This window comes from Clarias gariepinus, chromosome 17 (genome assembly GCF_024256425.1).
Source record: "Clarias gariepinus isolate MV-2021 ecotype Netherlands chromosome 17, CGAR_prim_01v2, whole genome shotgun sequence".
Lineage (NCBI taxonomy): Eukaryota > Metazoa > Chordata > Actinopteri > Siluriformes > Clariidae > Clarias > Clarias gariepinus.
In genome coordinates this window covers 30,161,780-30,179,738 of record NC_071116.1, presented here as the reverse complement: position 1 = coordinate 30,179,738, position 17,959 = coordinate 30,161,780, and the positions used below count along the sequence as shown (strand labels likewise).

Sequence of the window (17,959 nt, the reverse complement as noted above, 5' to 3'; positions counted from 1 at the left end):
ATAGTATAGTATAGTATAGTATAGTATAGTCCAGTGTATCATAGCAAAGTATAATATAGCATAGTGTAGTATAGTGTAGTGCAGTACAGTATAATATAGTGTCATACTGTATAGTGTGGTGTAGTATAGCATAATATAGTATAGTATCATATAGTGCAGTGCAGTATAGTATAGTATAGTATAGTCCAGTGTATCATAGCAAAGTATAATATAGCATAGTGTAGTATAGTGTAGTGCAGTACAGTATAATATAGTGTCATACTGTATAGTGTAGTGTAGTATAGCATAATATAGTATAGTATCATATAGTGCAGTGCAGTATAGTATAGTATAGTATAGTATAGTATAGTGAACTACATGTCTCCAAGGTGTAGTGATTTTACAATGTAACCAATGTTACAAAAAGATAACCAGACAAAATATCAACTCTATAGCAGGTAGGTTTATTATTATTATTATTATTATTATTATTATGCATAAGCTACTATACATTTACCTGTATAAGACAATTATGAAGAAAAAGAACCGTAGTCCCTAATTTTGACCAACAGGTGGAGACATCAGCTAAGAGAAGCAGATACTGTAGTACGTACAAACTCACCTGTCTCTACCTCCAAAGTATTTTGTAATTACAATAACAAGGTAAAAGAAGTACTGTACAAACTTATTTATTGATACTATCCTACAAACACATTTACCCATTATTCTTTTGGCAATCTTTAAGCAATATCTGTCACCTTTATTGGTCTTGTGACCACACAAAGAGGTTGTGTTACGTCATGGAAGTCGTCTCTCATGTTATCCCACAGACTTCCCTTAGATGTGAAAATGTAGTTTTTGGATATATTTATTGGATATTTGTTTTTCAGGCAGGATGTAAAATTAGACTATTAGATTATTGACACTATTTCCCCCAGTATGAACAAAAAGGCCATAAAACTGTTCTTTTTTTAGTTAATTAATCAATATATATATTTGTATTCTTATGATTTTCTTTTATTTATATGCTTTCTTTAATTTTATTTCTTAACTATTAATTAATTAACTAATTCAGGCAGAAGTAAGCAGTGTTATAACTATAGAAGTTAGATGAAATATCACTCACTCACTCATCTTCTATACCGTTTTATCCTGTATTTAGGGTCGCAGGGACCTGGAGCCTATCACAGGAGGCTTAGGGCACGAGGTGGGGTACACCACCCTGGACAGGGTGCCAATCCATCGCAGGGCTCACACACATACACACTCACACACCCATTAACACACTACGGGCAATTTGGGAACTTCAATTAGCCTGCATATCTGCTAATTTTCCATTGGACTGTGGGAGGAAACCGGAGTACCCGGAGGAAACCCACCAAGCACGGGGAGAACATGCAAACTCTGTGCACACAGAGACGGGAATCAAGCCTGGCGAGGAATCAAACCCGGACCATGGAGGTGCAAGGTTACACCACCGTGCCGCCTAGATAAAATATCATTTTCTGCAATTTGAACTATAATTATTGTACATACTAACCAATCTTTTATAAAATTTTAGTTTATTTATACAATATTAAACATTTCCCATAATGTTAAACCGGGCCAACATTTTAAAATTTTTACCCGAGTCACTAAACGTCATTATTCTACTTGACTTCCTAAGTGTGAACTCGAGTATTAAGTACATTTAAACTTTTACATCTGTAAATTTTATTTGTGAATAATACATTTCAGTCTGTAATGTTAATTATAAACAATAATAATAAAATGTTTCAGTACTAATAGCACAATTAACAACACAAAACTCTTTGTTCATCTTTCCTGTTGACCCTGTAGCACTGATTTTACTTCCTAGTCATCACACCCGTACTGCATGTCCCTGTAGAACGCCCTTCTCCAGATCTATCCCCGTGTTTGCTGTTATGAGCGTTTCACACACTATAAAGGTTTTCCAGATGTTGAAGTGGTGTGTGTGTGTGTGTGTGTGTGTGTGTGTGTGTGTGTGTGTGTGCGTGTGTTTGTGGGCTCTGTGCAGGATAGTCAGAAGTTCCTCCACCCGAACACACTCTTAACATGTCTTAATGGAGCTGGCTTTGTGGATATCACAGGAACATTTTCATGCTGGATAAGGGATTGGTTGAGCTCCTCCTAGTTGACTGAAGAGAAACTGTGATGGTACCAAGTAATACAGAGGCGTTCTGTAACAACTGTGTGTTAAAGAATTACTTCTGGCTGTGATGCTCATGGATGCAAATAATTTTGATTGTATAGTTTACCTCAGTTTTAATACTTATTTACAAATGTAAATGATTAGAAACAGCTACTTAATCATTTTATTATTAAACTCCTGGTCAGGTTGGCAGTGCATATGAATCCTTTCCTGGATGTGCTGGGCATAAGGTGAAAATACACTTTGAATTGGGGGCCAGGAAGCAACACACACACACACACACACACACACACACACACACAGGGCAGGTGTGACCCTTACAGAAAAGTCCCATGAGCATCACACACTAGCATTGTGTAATATCATATAGCGGCTTTAGGTTTTTATTTACATCTTTATTGTCATATCACAAGGTCTATATCCTCTCATATGCAGGACAGATGAATAATTCCTTGTCACACAACCTCATGTTCACGTGAGGTTAAATTCAGCAAAATGTACTTTACTGTCTATTTAATTAAGCTTCAACTAATTTTTTTTATATTTATGACAATGAAGGAACATCTGTGAAACACAACACAGGCATGAGTGACTTCACAGTGGCCATGATGTCATCTCAGTGTGTCAGTGTGTGTCTCACAGCTGTGTATGTTGACAGCAGCTGGGCGCCAGTCAGAGACAGGACATACTGGCACCACTGACACCCTCATACACATTTAGACACATTTATACACACACATACACGTGCTCAGCTTTGGAGACTTGCACACACTGTCCATGACAGAGTGTTCTGTCCACAGAGGAGCATTGTGTGCTATAAATGATGTCAAGCTAAGAGAATGTAAAAAAATATTAAATGTGAAAATCATAGTAGTTGTGAATGATATGATCAAACTATTCTACTGTATATTGTACTCATTCATACTCTATTGCGCTCATCTATGGCGCGTTTCCCGGGGACACGATGGATGCTGTGCCATTCCATTGCAGGTCACGAATACTCTCGCTCACACATTACAGTCAGTTTGGAAATGCCAATTAGTCTAATTTGCATGTCTTTGGACTGTAGGAGGAAAACTGAATACCCAGAAGAAACTCACCAAGCATCTGTAGAGTATGCAAACTCCACACACAGCCACGAGGCCAGAATCGAACCCTTGACCCTGGAGTTGCAAGGCCACAGTATCTATCCCACCATGCTCCTGTATATTATATACTACAATATATATACAACACACTTCTATTTTAATTCTATTTACATTTTTCAAGTCTATTGTTTTAGAAATATTGTACATAATGAAAAATGTTCAGCTAAAATTTTGCCATAGTTGTAGAATTCTATTTCATACTTTATTTATCTGTTTGAATGCTGTATTTTTTTTTAATTAATTGTAGTCGCTAGTGCAATTCATCCTTGCAGAGAAACTCTTCTTTTATGTCATGGCTGGTCATATAAGCATTTCACTGCATACCATACTGTTTATTTAAGGATTCAAGGATTCATACCAGCACACTTCCATGTTATGATACGAAATTAGGACCCAGGTCCCGTTTAAGCCACATAGATAACAGAGTAATATAAATACGTGGTAAAATTTAAGTTTGAATTTGATGTGAATTACATATGGCAGTATTTTGTTTTGAAAAAAAAAAAAAAGTAAATGAGTTTTCATTTCGCTTTAAATTACAAACAAAAACCCATTTGTGGGTAATTTATTTTTTCCAAGAAATTATACAAATAATCAGAAAAAGGTTCAAATATGTTATGATAATATTACGGTGACATTATGTCATGCAGTATATATGAAAAATAAAAGATCAAGCTTGCTGTTAAAGGAAAAGTTTAGGGTTAGGGTGTGGCATAAAGAAGGGTGGTTCTTGCATGTTAAAAGTGCTTCAGGTGATAAAAAAAAGTTCTCAATCAATCCTGTAGTCTGGCTCGTGCAAAATGCAGCCTTCAGTCATCAGTGGTAACCAATTAACTTCATTTAATGTAACTAGATAATTGTGTAAGCTTTATAGTTCACCCTGGAGGTCTCCTCATCACACACACAAATTAAAATGTACAGAAAAGCCCCAAGGCACTTTGTCACTTCCGTGTCCTGTGTGTGTGTGTGTGCACGCACATGTGGTGGCTCCTCATTTGACTTTCCTGGGCCCCTCGATCATCCTCGGTCCTCCTCACGCTCCACATTAACACATGAATGGCCGACTGCAAAGGGCCAGCGTGCTATGGACCGCAACAGAAGGCACTGGATTTGCAATTCATTATTCAATCTGCTCGACCCTCAGTTAGGGGAGAGAGAGAGAGAGAGAGAGAGACTTAAATAGTAAAGCATTTTAATCATTTAAAAATTATCTATAATTACATAAGTCTTTTGTAATTATAACTATTTATCAGTTAATGTAGCTGCCAGATATGACACGAATAAATAATACTCTTTATTGACTATGAAGTCATCTAAATAGTTTATTCTATATATTAAATAGTTGTTTATTATTATTATTATTAGTAGTAGTATTCTTTATTTGTTGTACATAAAAAATATTTTAAAGGCCAAACAATACGTGGTATAATAAGTTTAAATAGTTCCTCAGATGATCTATTTAAATCTATTAAATAGACACGTGTTGTTGTTAATCCATCCTTAATGTTGTATTTATGTTGTAATTATTTATGTGTTAATTAGTTAATTGATACGTTAACGAAAAATTAGCATTTTAGGCGTTATCGTCACGTGTCACTTATTCGTCACTTCCTTTGAAGCGAGTAACTGCTTCCGGTTGAGGAGACCGTCATGGCGGCCCCCATAGCGATACATCTGGAGTTTGGGTTTGTGTGATTTCACTGCCTTTATATACTGTTGTAGTTTGTTTAGTTGTTGTTTAAGAACACGTGACATGTTGTTTATGACCGTCTGGACACATGACCACGTGGTCACTCCTGTAACAAGCGTTTACTTGTAGTAAATAAGGCGTTTAGCGAAAGCTGCGTCCTCCTGGTTCAGCACTGCGGCTGAATCCCAAATGCCTGCCTTAGTGAGCATGTAGTGCACTACACAGGGTGCGGGGTCGCAGTCACCTAAATCCGTGTAAGTGCTCTATTATAGGAAGCAGCCGGAGTTTTGGGTTCAACCCAGTGTCGAGTTTTACATTTAACAATTCGTGTTGTTTATCTCACGTTTTTAATCTCGAATATGTTCATGCGTTTATAAAAATTATTTTACAGATTTGAAAATTAAGCAACATCTCCTTTTACTGATTAAAAGAAAAAAATAGGACAATTTATTTACAATAATTATTTTCTCTATTTCTTAAAAAATATATAACACCGTCATTAATACTTATAAAATAAATCAATAAACTCAAGTGGTAATAATAATAATAATAATAATAATAGAAGAATAATAAAAAGACCAAACAGTACAAAATGTGAGAAAGAGGAAAATTAAGATGGGTAGATCCATACTGTATTGATCCCAAAGGAAATTTACTAGTAACTCTGTAATAAATTTCAAACCTGAAATCTTTCATTTATTTATTTTTTATAATTAAATGATAATTTATAGTTAAAAATAATAAGAAGATGGAGGGAAATTAAAATAGAATTGACCTCATAATTAGACTATCATTTGGGGAGTTTATTTATTATTTTTTAATGTACCGTATATTTATTTCAACAGCTTTAAAAACAGTAATACTTGACCCTAGTTGTTGTTAGTCTTTTGGTAGTGCCCATCGAGGGGTCTCCCCAGCGGCCCTTCCGATGTGCATACAACTTGCCATGTTTTTTTTGTTTTGTTTTTTACACCAGATGCCCTTCCTCGCGCAAACCTCACGTTTTATTCATGCCATCAGGGAAGAGAAGCGCCATAGATGTGATGACCTGGTGATTCAGTGCATTCAGGTGGTCAGCTGACTTCATTTTATTGCCCCATAACGTTACTCAGTCTAGACCTGAGTAACTGATAATCCCCAGATCATAACACTGTCTCCAGAGGCTTGTACACTATGCATGATGGGTACATCGGTTTATGTCCTCGCCTTCTTACCCTGACACGCCCATCACTCTGGAATAGGCTAATCTGGACTCATCAGATCACATGACCTTTCCCCATCACTCCAAAGTCCAGTCTAACAAACTGAAGACTTTTTTTTCTGATGAGTCTTAATAACAAGTGGTTGTTTTATGGACAACAGCTGTTTAGACCCAATCCTGAGTGTTCTTATCACACTGTGTGTTTGTCTGTGAGTGTGGAAAAGAGAATGATCTAATTTTCACTATTAAATATAGCTCTGTTTTTGTATATATTTTTTTATTTTATTTTTTTTTATCTTTACTATCCTCGCAGGTTTGAATAATGCGTTGAAGTGTTTTAAAATGGCAAGTGTGTGTTTTTCCACCAAATGTCTTTTTTGTCTTTATTGTAGTCCAGATGCGGTCAGTAAATTTGAATGTGCACTTGTTCCTCAGCTCAACATGGTGACGTGTAAGCTTCTATTCTGTAATAGTGGGTGGAGTTTGCAGATTGTTTCTTCCTAGACACAAAGCAAGCGTAACTGTGTTATGTGGTGCTGTGTGATCTGTATGATTTATTTTTCTACTGAAATTCCTCCCTGATGAAACTCCTGAGGTTTTTTTTTTTTTACTTTCCTCTCTGCAAACTTTCTCTCTTTCCCAGCTTCCTTTCTTCTGAAATTTCTTCATTACAAGCTTCTCTCATCCTACCTTCCTTCTTTCCTTTCCTTTTTTCCATTGTGCCTGATATTAAACAATACATCATAGATTTAATTCTAACAAATAATTGATTGTAAATGAAGCATTAAATGCTCTAACATTAATTTGCACAGCACAGACCACTGCACTTTACAGAAATAGTTCAGTTTTTATCAACTTTGCCCTTTAGAGATGATCCTTTGTGTGTCAGACACTCAAAGGGCAGTGTGTGAGACATTTCCAGATTAAACTGTCCGAAGCTAAAAATCACACAGTCATCGTCTTTCTTTCAGTTTACTGAGTTTAGTGAATAACGCAGAGCCTCTGCTTAAATAAACCTCATCCCAAGGTCACGCGTGCTGTAAAACGTTAACACTTGGCACCGTATAAAAGTCATCTCGGCTTTTAAGTTACGGCAGAATCGGGGCTCATTGTGTGTGTTTAAAAGGGCGATGGTGTGTGTGAGTGCCCTTACTGACCCTCTCCGTCTCTCTGCGTTGCTCAAACCCGGGCCAGCCGCCAAAACCCGAGGATCTGGAGGACAACTGGGCTTTCTGCAGGAGATGTGAGCGCTCTTTATGGAGCCTGCACCTGCTGCTGCTGCATCTCCCTCAGCGTCACGCCTCACCAACATCAACACCGTCTCGCAGATTAACTCAAATCTGCACCAAACCTGTGTAGAGTAATCCGGTTTTCAGTTTTATCGTAAACTTATCGATTCTCTTTAATCCAATCTTTAATTTCAGTCAGGGATGCGTTTTAATCCTAGTGCTGATCTGCTTTAATCCTTACACAGTTCTGCCTAAAAGGTGGCTCTTAGAGACAGGTGTACATTTAAGCTTTATGTTCATGTTTTTAGATTAATAATCCCAATTCACACATTTTACTCTAGCGTGCAGATAATCCACCCAAACAATGTGACTTTCAGAAGTTTCTCATGTTATTATAACATTGTTGTTAAACACTTCTTCGGAGGGGAGGAGGAGAGCCTCGTCCAGAGCACCTGTGGAGAGAGAGAAGATTCCCTTAATGACTAAATAAAGGTGACGTAAATGACAGGAAGTGCTGCTTTTGTTGGATCACTTTGTTCTGTGCGAGGCTCTGTGGGAGAGCGGATCTGCTTTCATTCACACTCCTTCACAGCGTTGTGCAGCTCTGTGCTCTAAATGCTCGAAAAATGTTGGTTAGTTCTCTAAAATGGCAGCTCTGATATTAATGTGTTGTGGTTTCCATAGTGACGGCCCACTTCACGTGGATGTGTACAGCGGACGCTCCACTGAAAATAGAAAGGGCAATTTCCAGATTTTCATAATTTACACAACATTTATGGAAGGAGTCTCTAGTGTCAGTACTTTGTACAACTGAATTGATTTTGAAATATTTAGACAATTTTATTAAAATGTCAATAAAATATTGCTTGTATGTTTAAAATGTTTGATAGATGCAAATCAATATCATATTAATATATTTAGATTGTTTTAAAGAATGTTGTCATGTTTTGTGTTTCTTTCATTAGAGGAGGAGCCGAGCTCCTGTTTGGTGGCGTAAAGGAACACCATGTGACCCTTCCCAGTCAATCAGAGCCCTGTAAGTAGACTCAGTACTGCATAAGGGAGAGGGAGGGAGAGAGAGAGAGTGTGTGTGTGTGTGTGTGTGTGTGTCCGAGATATATTATGTCACTATATATATATATATATATATATATATATATAAATGTATTATTTATTTATTAAAATCTTTCACCCATTCGTTCGTTCACTCATTTAGTTGTCATTATTTAAAAAAATAATTAAATATTTTAATTTATATTTTCAAGAGTTTTTTTTTATTAAATGTTTTGCAATTTATCAGGTTTTTATTAAAACTGCAGCACTACAGTTTGTTCACAAACCCAAATATATTAAAACTATTGCGTATAACATAATAAAAATCGTTTGAAAAAGATGTTTTATATTGTACAGCTAGTCAGGATGTCTGTAGAGATCTCTCGCAGTCAGTCAAATAACAAACATCCTGCATGTAAATGATTCATTTCTCTTTTGTGTTGGTTCTGGTTCTATAGCTTTCACATGTTTGTCAATTCTTTTATAACTACATTTAGTTGAATATACCCATTTCAGTCAGGCACTTTTTTTTTGGTCACAAATTATGCTTGGATTCTGTCGACCAATCACATCTTGTATACAAATTATTAGACGACGATGCGCAACGTCTTACCTACAGAAACCAACGGCACTAATGTTAGCGAAGAACAGATGGTGGTTGTCACGGTAACATTATATAATGTTAGTGGATTGGTGGTGGTGGGGGGGGGGGGGGTAATTTGCATATCATGTATATTCATTGTCTGTTGCATTTTTAATCAGTTAAAGATAAATAGGCGTCTCCTTAAGGGTTCCATGGACAGTTAGAGGTCCATGGGTTACTAATGGGGTTCTACTCAGGACCTTCTGAAGGAAGAACACTGTTGTAGGGTTCTTCCAAAAGCCCATCATACAAGGCTGAATTTAATCTTTTTTCTAAGAGGATGTAAATGTAGTAATGTTCCTAAGAAGAATAAGGGTTCTAGATCTTTGCTTCTGAAAAGAAAGCCCTCTTGAAACTTTTAGGGTGATGGATAGGGTGTAGTTTAATGGGATTTGTGCAAAGATTGATTATTGTCCATGAATTACATCACATCACTGTTAAATTCTGGATTGTAATTGATCAGAAAGTGTTGGTTAATTTTTAGACAGTAGCACAGCTGCAGATTGTAATTATTGTGGAATCGGTGTGGTATAAGAGGAATAAAGCACTTGTGAACATGCTGACCCCCCTCTTATCCTCAGAAGCGACTTTCCCTTTTTTTCTCCAAATCAATGACTGTTCTCGTTATCGACAGCTTAATTAGTTCCATACATCTCAGCTGGTGTCTGTCCTGGAGCCAGAAACACCACTATGAACTTCAGCTGTGCTGGAGCTGTAGAAGGACTTTACTTCTGGGATTTTTCCTGTGGACCAAAACTTGTGTAAATCATCATAAAAAAACGTATGTGTGTGTCGGGAAGACAAAGTGATCAAAATGTCACAATAAACGTCACAGTTCTCAGAAACTACCCACGGCACATTAAATGCTTCATGATGTTTAGTTTTTGGAAAGATATCACCAGAAATACAGTCAGGTGACAATTCAATTCAATTATGGTCAAGTTTAAATAAAATAATATATTCTAAATTAATAAATACTTGGGAAGTAAATGGGAAGTAAATGGGAAGTAAATTTAAGAGGAAAAACAATGTTAAATTTTTTTCTATGATTTAACATTACAAAATTCTATCATTTAATCAGTGTGTCCACTTTGTGATTAATTTCAATCATCAAATAATTTATATATTTAACAAAGATTTTTTTTTTAAAATAACAGCATCATCAGTATTTGAGAAAAGTGAGAACATATCGCAATATTGTCATTATATCATTAAATCACTAAACCCTAATCCTAAGGAATCTCCTTACTCGCTTCCCCCGTCTCCTTCACTTTCACTCCAACAACAATAGATCGGAACCTGCGTCCATCCTTCTCCCTGTCGTCGTCCTCCTCCTTCTCCTCCTGTCCACCGACAACATCTGTGAGCCTCCTCTGCCTCAGCCATTCTCTCTCTAACTGCTCCATTATGGAGTCTCTTTCACTTGTAAATGCGGTCAGTGATATTGTCGATGGGTCTTTTATGCCCAGTGCCGGGGTCACACTGAAGGTATGGAGCGGGGTAGGGGCGCGAGGAGGCCTGGAAAAGACGGGAGGGATGATGCTTACAAAGCACAAAGTGCTGGTTTTGTGTGCAGTCATTTCTTTTTTTTTTTCTTTTTTTTGGAGAGGGGGATGATGTGGGTTCGGCTTTTGAAAAAAGGATCCTCCTCTTCGGGATTCCTGCAGGCTTGCCGGTGGGGATCCGGGGTGAAAGTGGTGCCGAGGGTGACACGAACACGGTCAGCACTGAACTCAGGGAGGGGAGGGGAAACACAGACAAAGTTTAACTCTGACTCTGTGCGAGGAACGTGGCGATAATCGGTTACACCATGTGTGAGAATTTGTTTAGTTTATTAGGCTAAAATTATTTCCAGAACATGGAGGTGAAATCTGCACTAAAGAGCACTCTGTAATGCTCACTGATTAAACTAATGATTATTTTAACAACAATCTTTATTAAATGTATTAATTTATTAAAATAATTCTCAGCTTGCAATTTTACATTTTTGCTTCTACGTTTAAAAGTTTGTAAAGGTTCATCACAAATACTTGTAATGAATTTGAAACCTGGTCACCATGATTTTTTTCACCATGACTTTCGCGATCCGTCAGATAGATAGATAGATACTTTATTGATTTTAAAAGAAATTCCAAGAAATAATGTATTATCTTTTTCAACTCCATATCACTTTTATAAAAGTCCGTATCAAATTGACTGTTAGACCTGGAGCACACGCTATCTTTAAGCTCTATTTGTGTCACTTGTACTTTAATAAACAAAATGATTAGCCATTTATACATTAAAAAAAACACATTTATCAATGATTTTTTGAGGTAATATGGAGCTCTAAAATGTTGCTACTTGAAACTTCCAGTGGAAGGAGTCTCCAGTGTCAGCGCCTTGTAACAGTCTGAGGACAGAGTAGAGTTCTTGTTTTGTGAGTTTTTGACGTATGTTCAACTCAAGAGCACATATATTTAGCTCTAACACATGGTGTGTAAGGTCAGGCAAATGTTTGTGGGTGTGTGTGTAGCATTTTCCCCATCACACTGAGTTTGCAAAGTTTTTGATGTGTGTTTTACCGGATCTCCAAACCTTCTTAAAACAAAAGGAATAGAACAGCAGCGGGGTCATCGCCATGGCGCCGGAGTCACTACGCCAACCAGACCACAAAAGTGGACCTGAGGGAGAATGTAGACCTTCCTGAGGCCAGAAGATGACCTTGGATCTCGTGTGTGTTTGTGTGAGAGAGCCAGAAAGTCAGATCTCTCACTCACTCTGTGTCATGGCTGGCTGATTGTGATCGCTCAGCGAAATCCCCACCCCGCCCCAAATTTCTGTTTTATGCTCCAAATCCTTGAGTGAGTGATAAGCTCGCAACACACTCGTGCACACACTATTGTCACAGACAACACAGACATCTCTCATATTGTTGTCAAACTAAATGACATCAGCTCCTCCCACTCATGATTAATAACGATGACAATTGTTGTGCAAAAAAACACCACGAAAAAACCCACGAAGCCTAGCTTAGCCGTCATGCTACACGCCTTCGTCATCTTTCGGAACCGCTATCCCAGCATGCACCTGTGATGGCGCTTATGATGCTGACTGCTCCCATTTCCCCCTCCTCCTCCTCTCCCTCCCCCTCCTCTCCATCCTCTCCACTCGTTTTTCATGAGTGTAAAAAGAAGTATTGATGAAGATGTAGGAATCCCTGCTCAGTTTGTTGAACCCTTGCTTGCAGGACACGCCCTCACTCTTCTTTTTATTAAAACTCGCCCCAGTGGAGGAATGATGAGCACGAAAGTGATTGTTTCTGTTTTTAGCCTGGTGCTTTGAGTGCGCGTCGATATTCATTGCCTGGACGTTGCACCGAGGCAGGCATCAGTCTTCTGTATGGACCCCGGAGCGCGAGCTCGCCGGCTTGCGAGGTAACACCGATCGTTACACGCCCGAGGAGCTTGACAGCCATCCAATTAACCTGAAACAACCTCCATCGCTCGCGTCCTGCCTTGCACAGCGAGAGTGAAGGAGAGCACTCGTATGCATGCTGATGCTGACGCTCTGAAACGCTCGCCGTCCGGAGGGAACAGAAGCGAACTAAGCGCTTGCAGCACACCTCTCCTAACTTTCCTCTCTGCTCGATTTCCACTCAGTCCGGCATCACAATGGCCGACACTCTTACAGCGTACTGGTGCGTCATCGTGTCTCATGTCTCCTTAACCAGCCCCCAACCCCCACACCCCCCCACACCCCCCCACAGTGTTCCCCCGGCCTCTGAATCACTGCGGAGGTTTCACTGCCCTCCAGAGAGCTCCATCATCTTCCACCGTGACTCTGTGTGAAGAAACCGAACGAGGGGAAGCGAGTGATGGAGAGCAAAAAGGCCAGTCCACTCAGTACGGGTCGGTTAAACCGAAACGACGAAAGCAGAAAAGAAGGAGGAATAGATACAAAGGCAGGGACTAAGCAAGGTAGTAAGCGTAAAATGAATTAAATAAATAGAAAGCAAGGAAATGAGATAGGAAGGACAAGAAGTAAGGAAGGAAATGACGAACTAAAAAAGAAAGGACTAGAATGAATGAAGAAATGAAGCAGGAGGAAAGAACTGAAAGGAGAAAAAGGAAAGGACAGATCGGACAAAAAAAGCAATAGATAAGAAGAACATTAACAGGAAAGACGGGAGGAAAAACGCATGAGAAAAGGGACAAGGAGTGGTGAAGGAAGGATGAAAAGAGGAAAAGGAATTAACAAATGTATAAGACAGATAGGAAGAAATGAGAAACAAAGTGATAAGGAAGAATAGAAGGCAAAAAAGGAAGAAAATGAAGGGCATGAAATAATGAAAGAAAAAAGAGGAAAGTAAGAGAGAACAAGGCAATGGCATTAAAGTAGGGAAAAAAGTATAAAGTTAAAAATAAAACAAAGTTGTAAAAAAAGGACAAAAATGATGGAAGAGTAGAGGAGGAAGTAAGCAACAAACAAGTGTGTGGATGGAAGGAAATAAAGAAGAAAATAGAAAGGAATGACTAAAGTAAGAAATGAGAATAAGAAAGGAAAGTTGGAAGGACACAACTGAAGGAAGGAATAAAACCTGTTCGCTGGAAGAAGCAGCTGATTGTTGATGTGATGATTCGAGCCCTAGAGGAAATGGCAGAGCCCTGGCTTGGGGTTTATTTAGACTTGTTCGTTACTGACTGCAATAAAAAGAATTTAATTATAAAATAAAAAATAAAATAAAAAATAAAATAAAATAAAAAATAAAATAATTAAATGCAAAATAATTGAATGCAGAAACAAACAAACTTTAGTGTTTAAGTTCATGATATTCTAGTTAGTGTTAATGTTATTATGTGTAATGGAAAACAGTCAGTGACGTGGCGTGCTCATGGGTGTGTTTTTTCAGAGACAAGGCTTTATTTCGAGACTCAGCACCTGAGGTTCCTGCACAGGTTCCTAATGTTTTCTGCTGGTAAAAAAAAAAAAAAAACTTTATTTATTTTTACTTTTTTTTATTATTATTTACCTAATGTATTTTTTATACCGCTGCTTGTCTAATCAAACCAGAGCACCTTTTCAGTAATGTTTAGATATTTCTATCTCCTCCCTGTCCCCATCTTTGTTTCCGTGTCTTCCTCTTCCTGCGCCTCCTTCACCCCTGTTTTGAAGATGAAAGTGGTTCAGTCCTGTAATGGAGGCTGATGATGCTGTGTGGATGTTGCTGGACCAGAGACCCGCCGTGTGTTCTGTCACTGTATAGGCATATGTGCATGCGCGCACATACACACACACACACACACACACACATGCACATGCACACATGCTCATTCTCCATCACTGTCAAAGTACACACATACACATGATATTCCTGGACTATTCCATTTTTCCCCCCAAATATCAGTGTCTTTAGGCTATGTCCCGCTTCGCATCTGTGTGATCTGCCAAATGAAATGGTGTGATTAAAAGGAGTGAAACCACAGTGCTGTACACACAAGGCCCCTCCGTTTCATTATCATTGAAACACATGGAGCATTTATGGCTTATATCCATCCATCATCCTGTTCGCCTCCGCGTTTCTACGCCGTAGACACCCCAAAGACGACATATTTCCAAAAAGCCTGAGTCCCGCCGTGTTCTCCATCCTGTAGTCACACACCACCACCAAACTGAAGGCCTTATATTTTTTATCCCAATCTATATTGTTTAAGGTGCGTCAGTCTTTTTACGCTTTCTTTTTCCATACATCACCCCGTTACCTCCCACCCTCGCCGGTCCTGTCGCGCCACTTCGACCGTATCTGTCTCTCCCTGCACTCTGACCTCTGACCCTCTGGGACGCTTTTGCAGGGAACGTGAAGCAGCTGCTGGCGTGGATTCGGGAGAACCTGCTGAAGGAGAGGCCCGATCTCTTTGTTCAGGGAGATTCTGTGTAAGCACACGCACACACACACACACACACACACACAAGGAAGTAAAAGAACAAGAAAACCTCCATATTGTTTTTGAACAGTGGATAAAGGAACATTAAATATGACCATCCTTAATTTTAAAATGTTGCATTTATGTTTATAGATTATTGGAGATTATTTCAAATCATGAACAGATTAGATTTTTAACTATTCTAGTAATTTCTCAGTTGTTTTGCATGATAGTGTATCACCATATTGCTTTTTCACATATGGTGATATATGGTTTTATGCATTATGAGATAATAAAATATCATGCTCAAGGTAAGATTTAATCTTTTATACAGCGTTACATACACAAGCGAAATTGTCCAAGTTTGTGCTCTAACCTTTAACCCTGTCTGATCTCTACACAAAAAAATCAGATCTCTACACTATTGCTATTATTTAATAATCATCATCAATACAGACAAACTGTGACTGCAGCCTAATCTAATTTAATCTAGTCTAATCATACATCTAATGATAACGAAGCTTGTTAAATGTGTACGTTGGTTAGTGTTATGTGAAACAAATATTTTTAACATACTAATTTTAAAAAATCTCAGTTTTTTAAATTCTATTTAAAGCTTTAATATATTTATGAATTCAGATTCAACTCTACTACTTTATTTTAGATCTTTAAAACATTTTTTCTTGTATGTTTAATTAAATGGCTGAATTGTGAGAAAATCAGCTTGGGATACAATTTTACACTTTGAGTGTAAAACTATAATCACACAACGGTTGCATTCTGCCCTGTGCAGTAGTGAGCGTGTGGGATTCAGTCCCAGTGTGTAAATTATTTTTGCATAAACAGTGTCCAGTTCTTTATGTACTGGGGGTAAATTTTAAAAGTATTACAAATATTTTTAGAGGAAAATGAGTAAAACTGCATATTAAAGATTACAGCTTTAATGTATTCACTTTTATGTGACCGTATCAAATGGATAATTAAATGTTAATTTTATTTATTTATTTTTTAAAAAGGAATTTTACATATACAGTATAAAGGTCTATTTTAAACTGTGTATACAGTTCTGTTAAAAACAGTAATATCAAAGGAAAGAAGATGAAGTAAGCGCTAAGCTGTGTTTTTTGTGCCTCCCCCCTCCCCACCCCCCTGCGCTTTATATCTTTATTGACGTTTTATAAATTGTCATGATCTGCTTTATGCGTGATGCTGCTGTTATCAGTACGAATCACATCGCGTAAACCAGCATCTGTGTTTTCTCTTACACAAACAGGAGACCCGGTATTCTCGTATTGATCAACGATGCAGACTGGGAACTGATGGTGAGCTGTGTGTGTTTGTGCGTGTGTGTGTGTGTGTGTGTGTGTGTGTGTGTGTGTGTGTGTGTGCGCGCGCACTCCTGCCTTCATGATCCGATCAGTCCACTTCCTGTGTTTTAATGACTTGCTCATTTCTTTGGGCTACATGTCAGTTCCTTTCTCCATCCGTCTGATGTGCAGAATGGCCGCTGCGGGTCAGTCGCTCAGAAAAACCCGCATATCGGCATCTATTTGTAATTTACACAAACACGGTCAATGAGGGAAAAGTCAATGTCTGGACAGCTGTCGATAACGGTCTAAGGCCCACAAATCAGCCACTGATTTAACGTTCAGTACCGGGTCACTCCTTTTTACAACTTCAACATAAATCTCATTAGTAATAGCTTTTAGCTCGGCCCCTCGTCCCGTGCGGCTGCTAATAAACATTGAGCAAACGCTGTTCTTTTTAAGGCCCTTTTACAGAAATATTTGGCACGGATCATTAAAGCTGGTGGTGGTGTTTTGTGTCTGTGTGTTTTTGTTTGTTTGTTTCTTTGGTCAGTAAATAATTAGAAATCATTATTGTATAATGTGTGTGTGTGTGTGTCTGTCTAGGGTGAGTTGGAGTACCAGCTTCAGGACCAGGACAATATTGTTTTCATCTCCACACTTCATGGAGGTTAACGGGCTCTAAAACATCACACACAACATACACAGGCTTCATATATCCACACCTACAGTCTTGCACTACCCATCCTCCATCCTTATACCGCTCATCCAATCCGTCGAGCCCATCTTGACTTGTTTAGATTTTTTTGGCCCAATTAAACAGCACATCAGTGGAGCGTGGGTTGAGAGAGGTTTGTCTCGGCACTGTACTTGCCCCTTGGTTCGATGGACAGGGTCACATCGGGGCACATTCAGAGGTCATCCTGTCTAGCCGACGTCCAGATGGATTCTCCAGAGACATGCCCCAATCACTCACAATCTCGCTTCATAAAACGGCAACATTTCCATTTTTTTGTTTGTGTCCGGGCATTTTAGCTTTTCACTTGTTTTTGAATGAATAAATAAGATTTTTGTATAATCTTATTTTTCAGATAAAATTTGTATTTGGTAAAATGTCTAGTTTTAATAAATGTCTCATTGATTTTGAGGTTCGAAAAAAGTCAAATATGGCTTAAGTGTAATACGTTTCAGCCGCCTGTCTCATGGTTTCGATTTCTGCCTGGGATTGTCAACATTGCCTTGACATTTTATCTACCTTTATTTTTTTTTTTAAAAGAACATGATATGAGTCTCTCCAGTTTCAGGCTGCTTTATTAAATCACATTTACATCCAAATAAGGATTTTTTCCCTAGACAAATGTGTTATTTTGTTTGACTACAAAGTGGCTTTCCCAAAATTTTATATATATATAATTTTGGGATTGTTGTCTGTTTTTGGTCACATTAAAATGTTCACATTTTTTAATGTTTTGTAAATCCATTATGAACATTATAGGTTTTTGTATGTGTATAATAATAGTAAAAACATTTTATGTATCCTTTTTCTTATATATAGAGTCAGACAAAAGAATATATACACACTTCAGGAAAAGAAAAACTCGAAAAAATGTTTTAATACTTAATTTATTGCTAT

At 38.1% G+C, this 17,959-nt stretch overlaps 1 protein-coding gene across 1 annotated transcript; it reads left to right on the top strand.

Moving 5' to 3' along the window:
- Positions 1-4,915: 4,915 nt before the first annotated feature.
- urm1 (ubiquitin related modifier 1) lies at positions 4,916-17,594 on the top strand. The gene is made up of 5 exons (XM_053515599.1): positions 4,916-4,985; positions 8,386-8,456; positions 14,948-15,029; positions 16,293-16,341; positions 16,933-17,594. The coding sequence occupies exons 1-5, from the start codon at positions 4,951-4,953 to the stop codon at positions 16,999-17,001; spliced, it is 306 nt and encodes a 101-aa protein (XP_053371574.1). The 5' UTR covers positions 4,916-4,950; the 3' UTR covers positions 17,002-17,594.
- Positions 17,595-17,959: the final 365 nt, after the last annotated feature.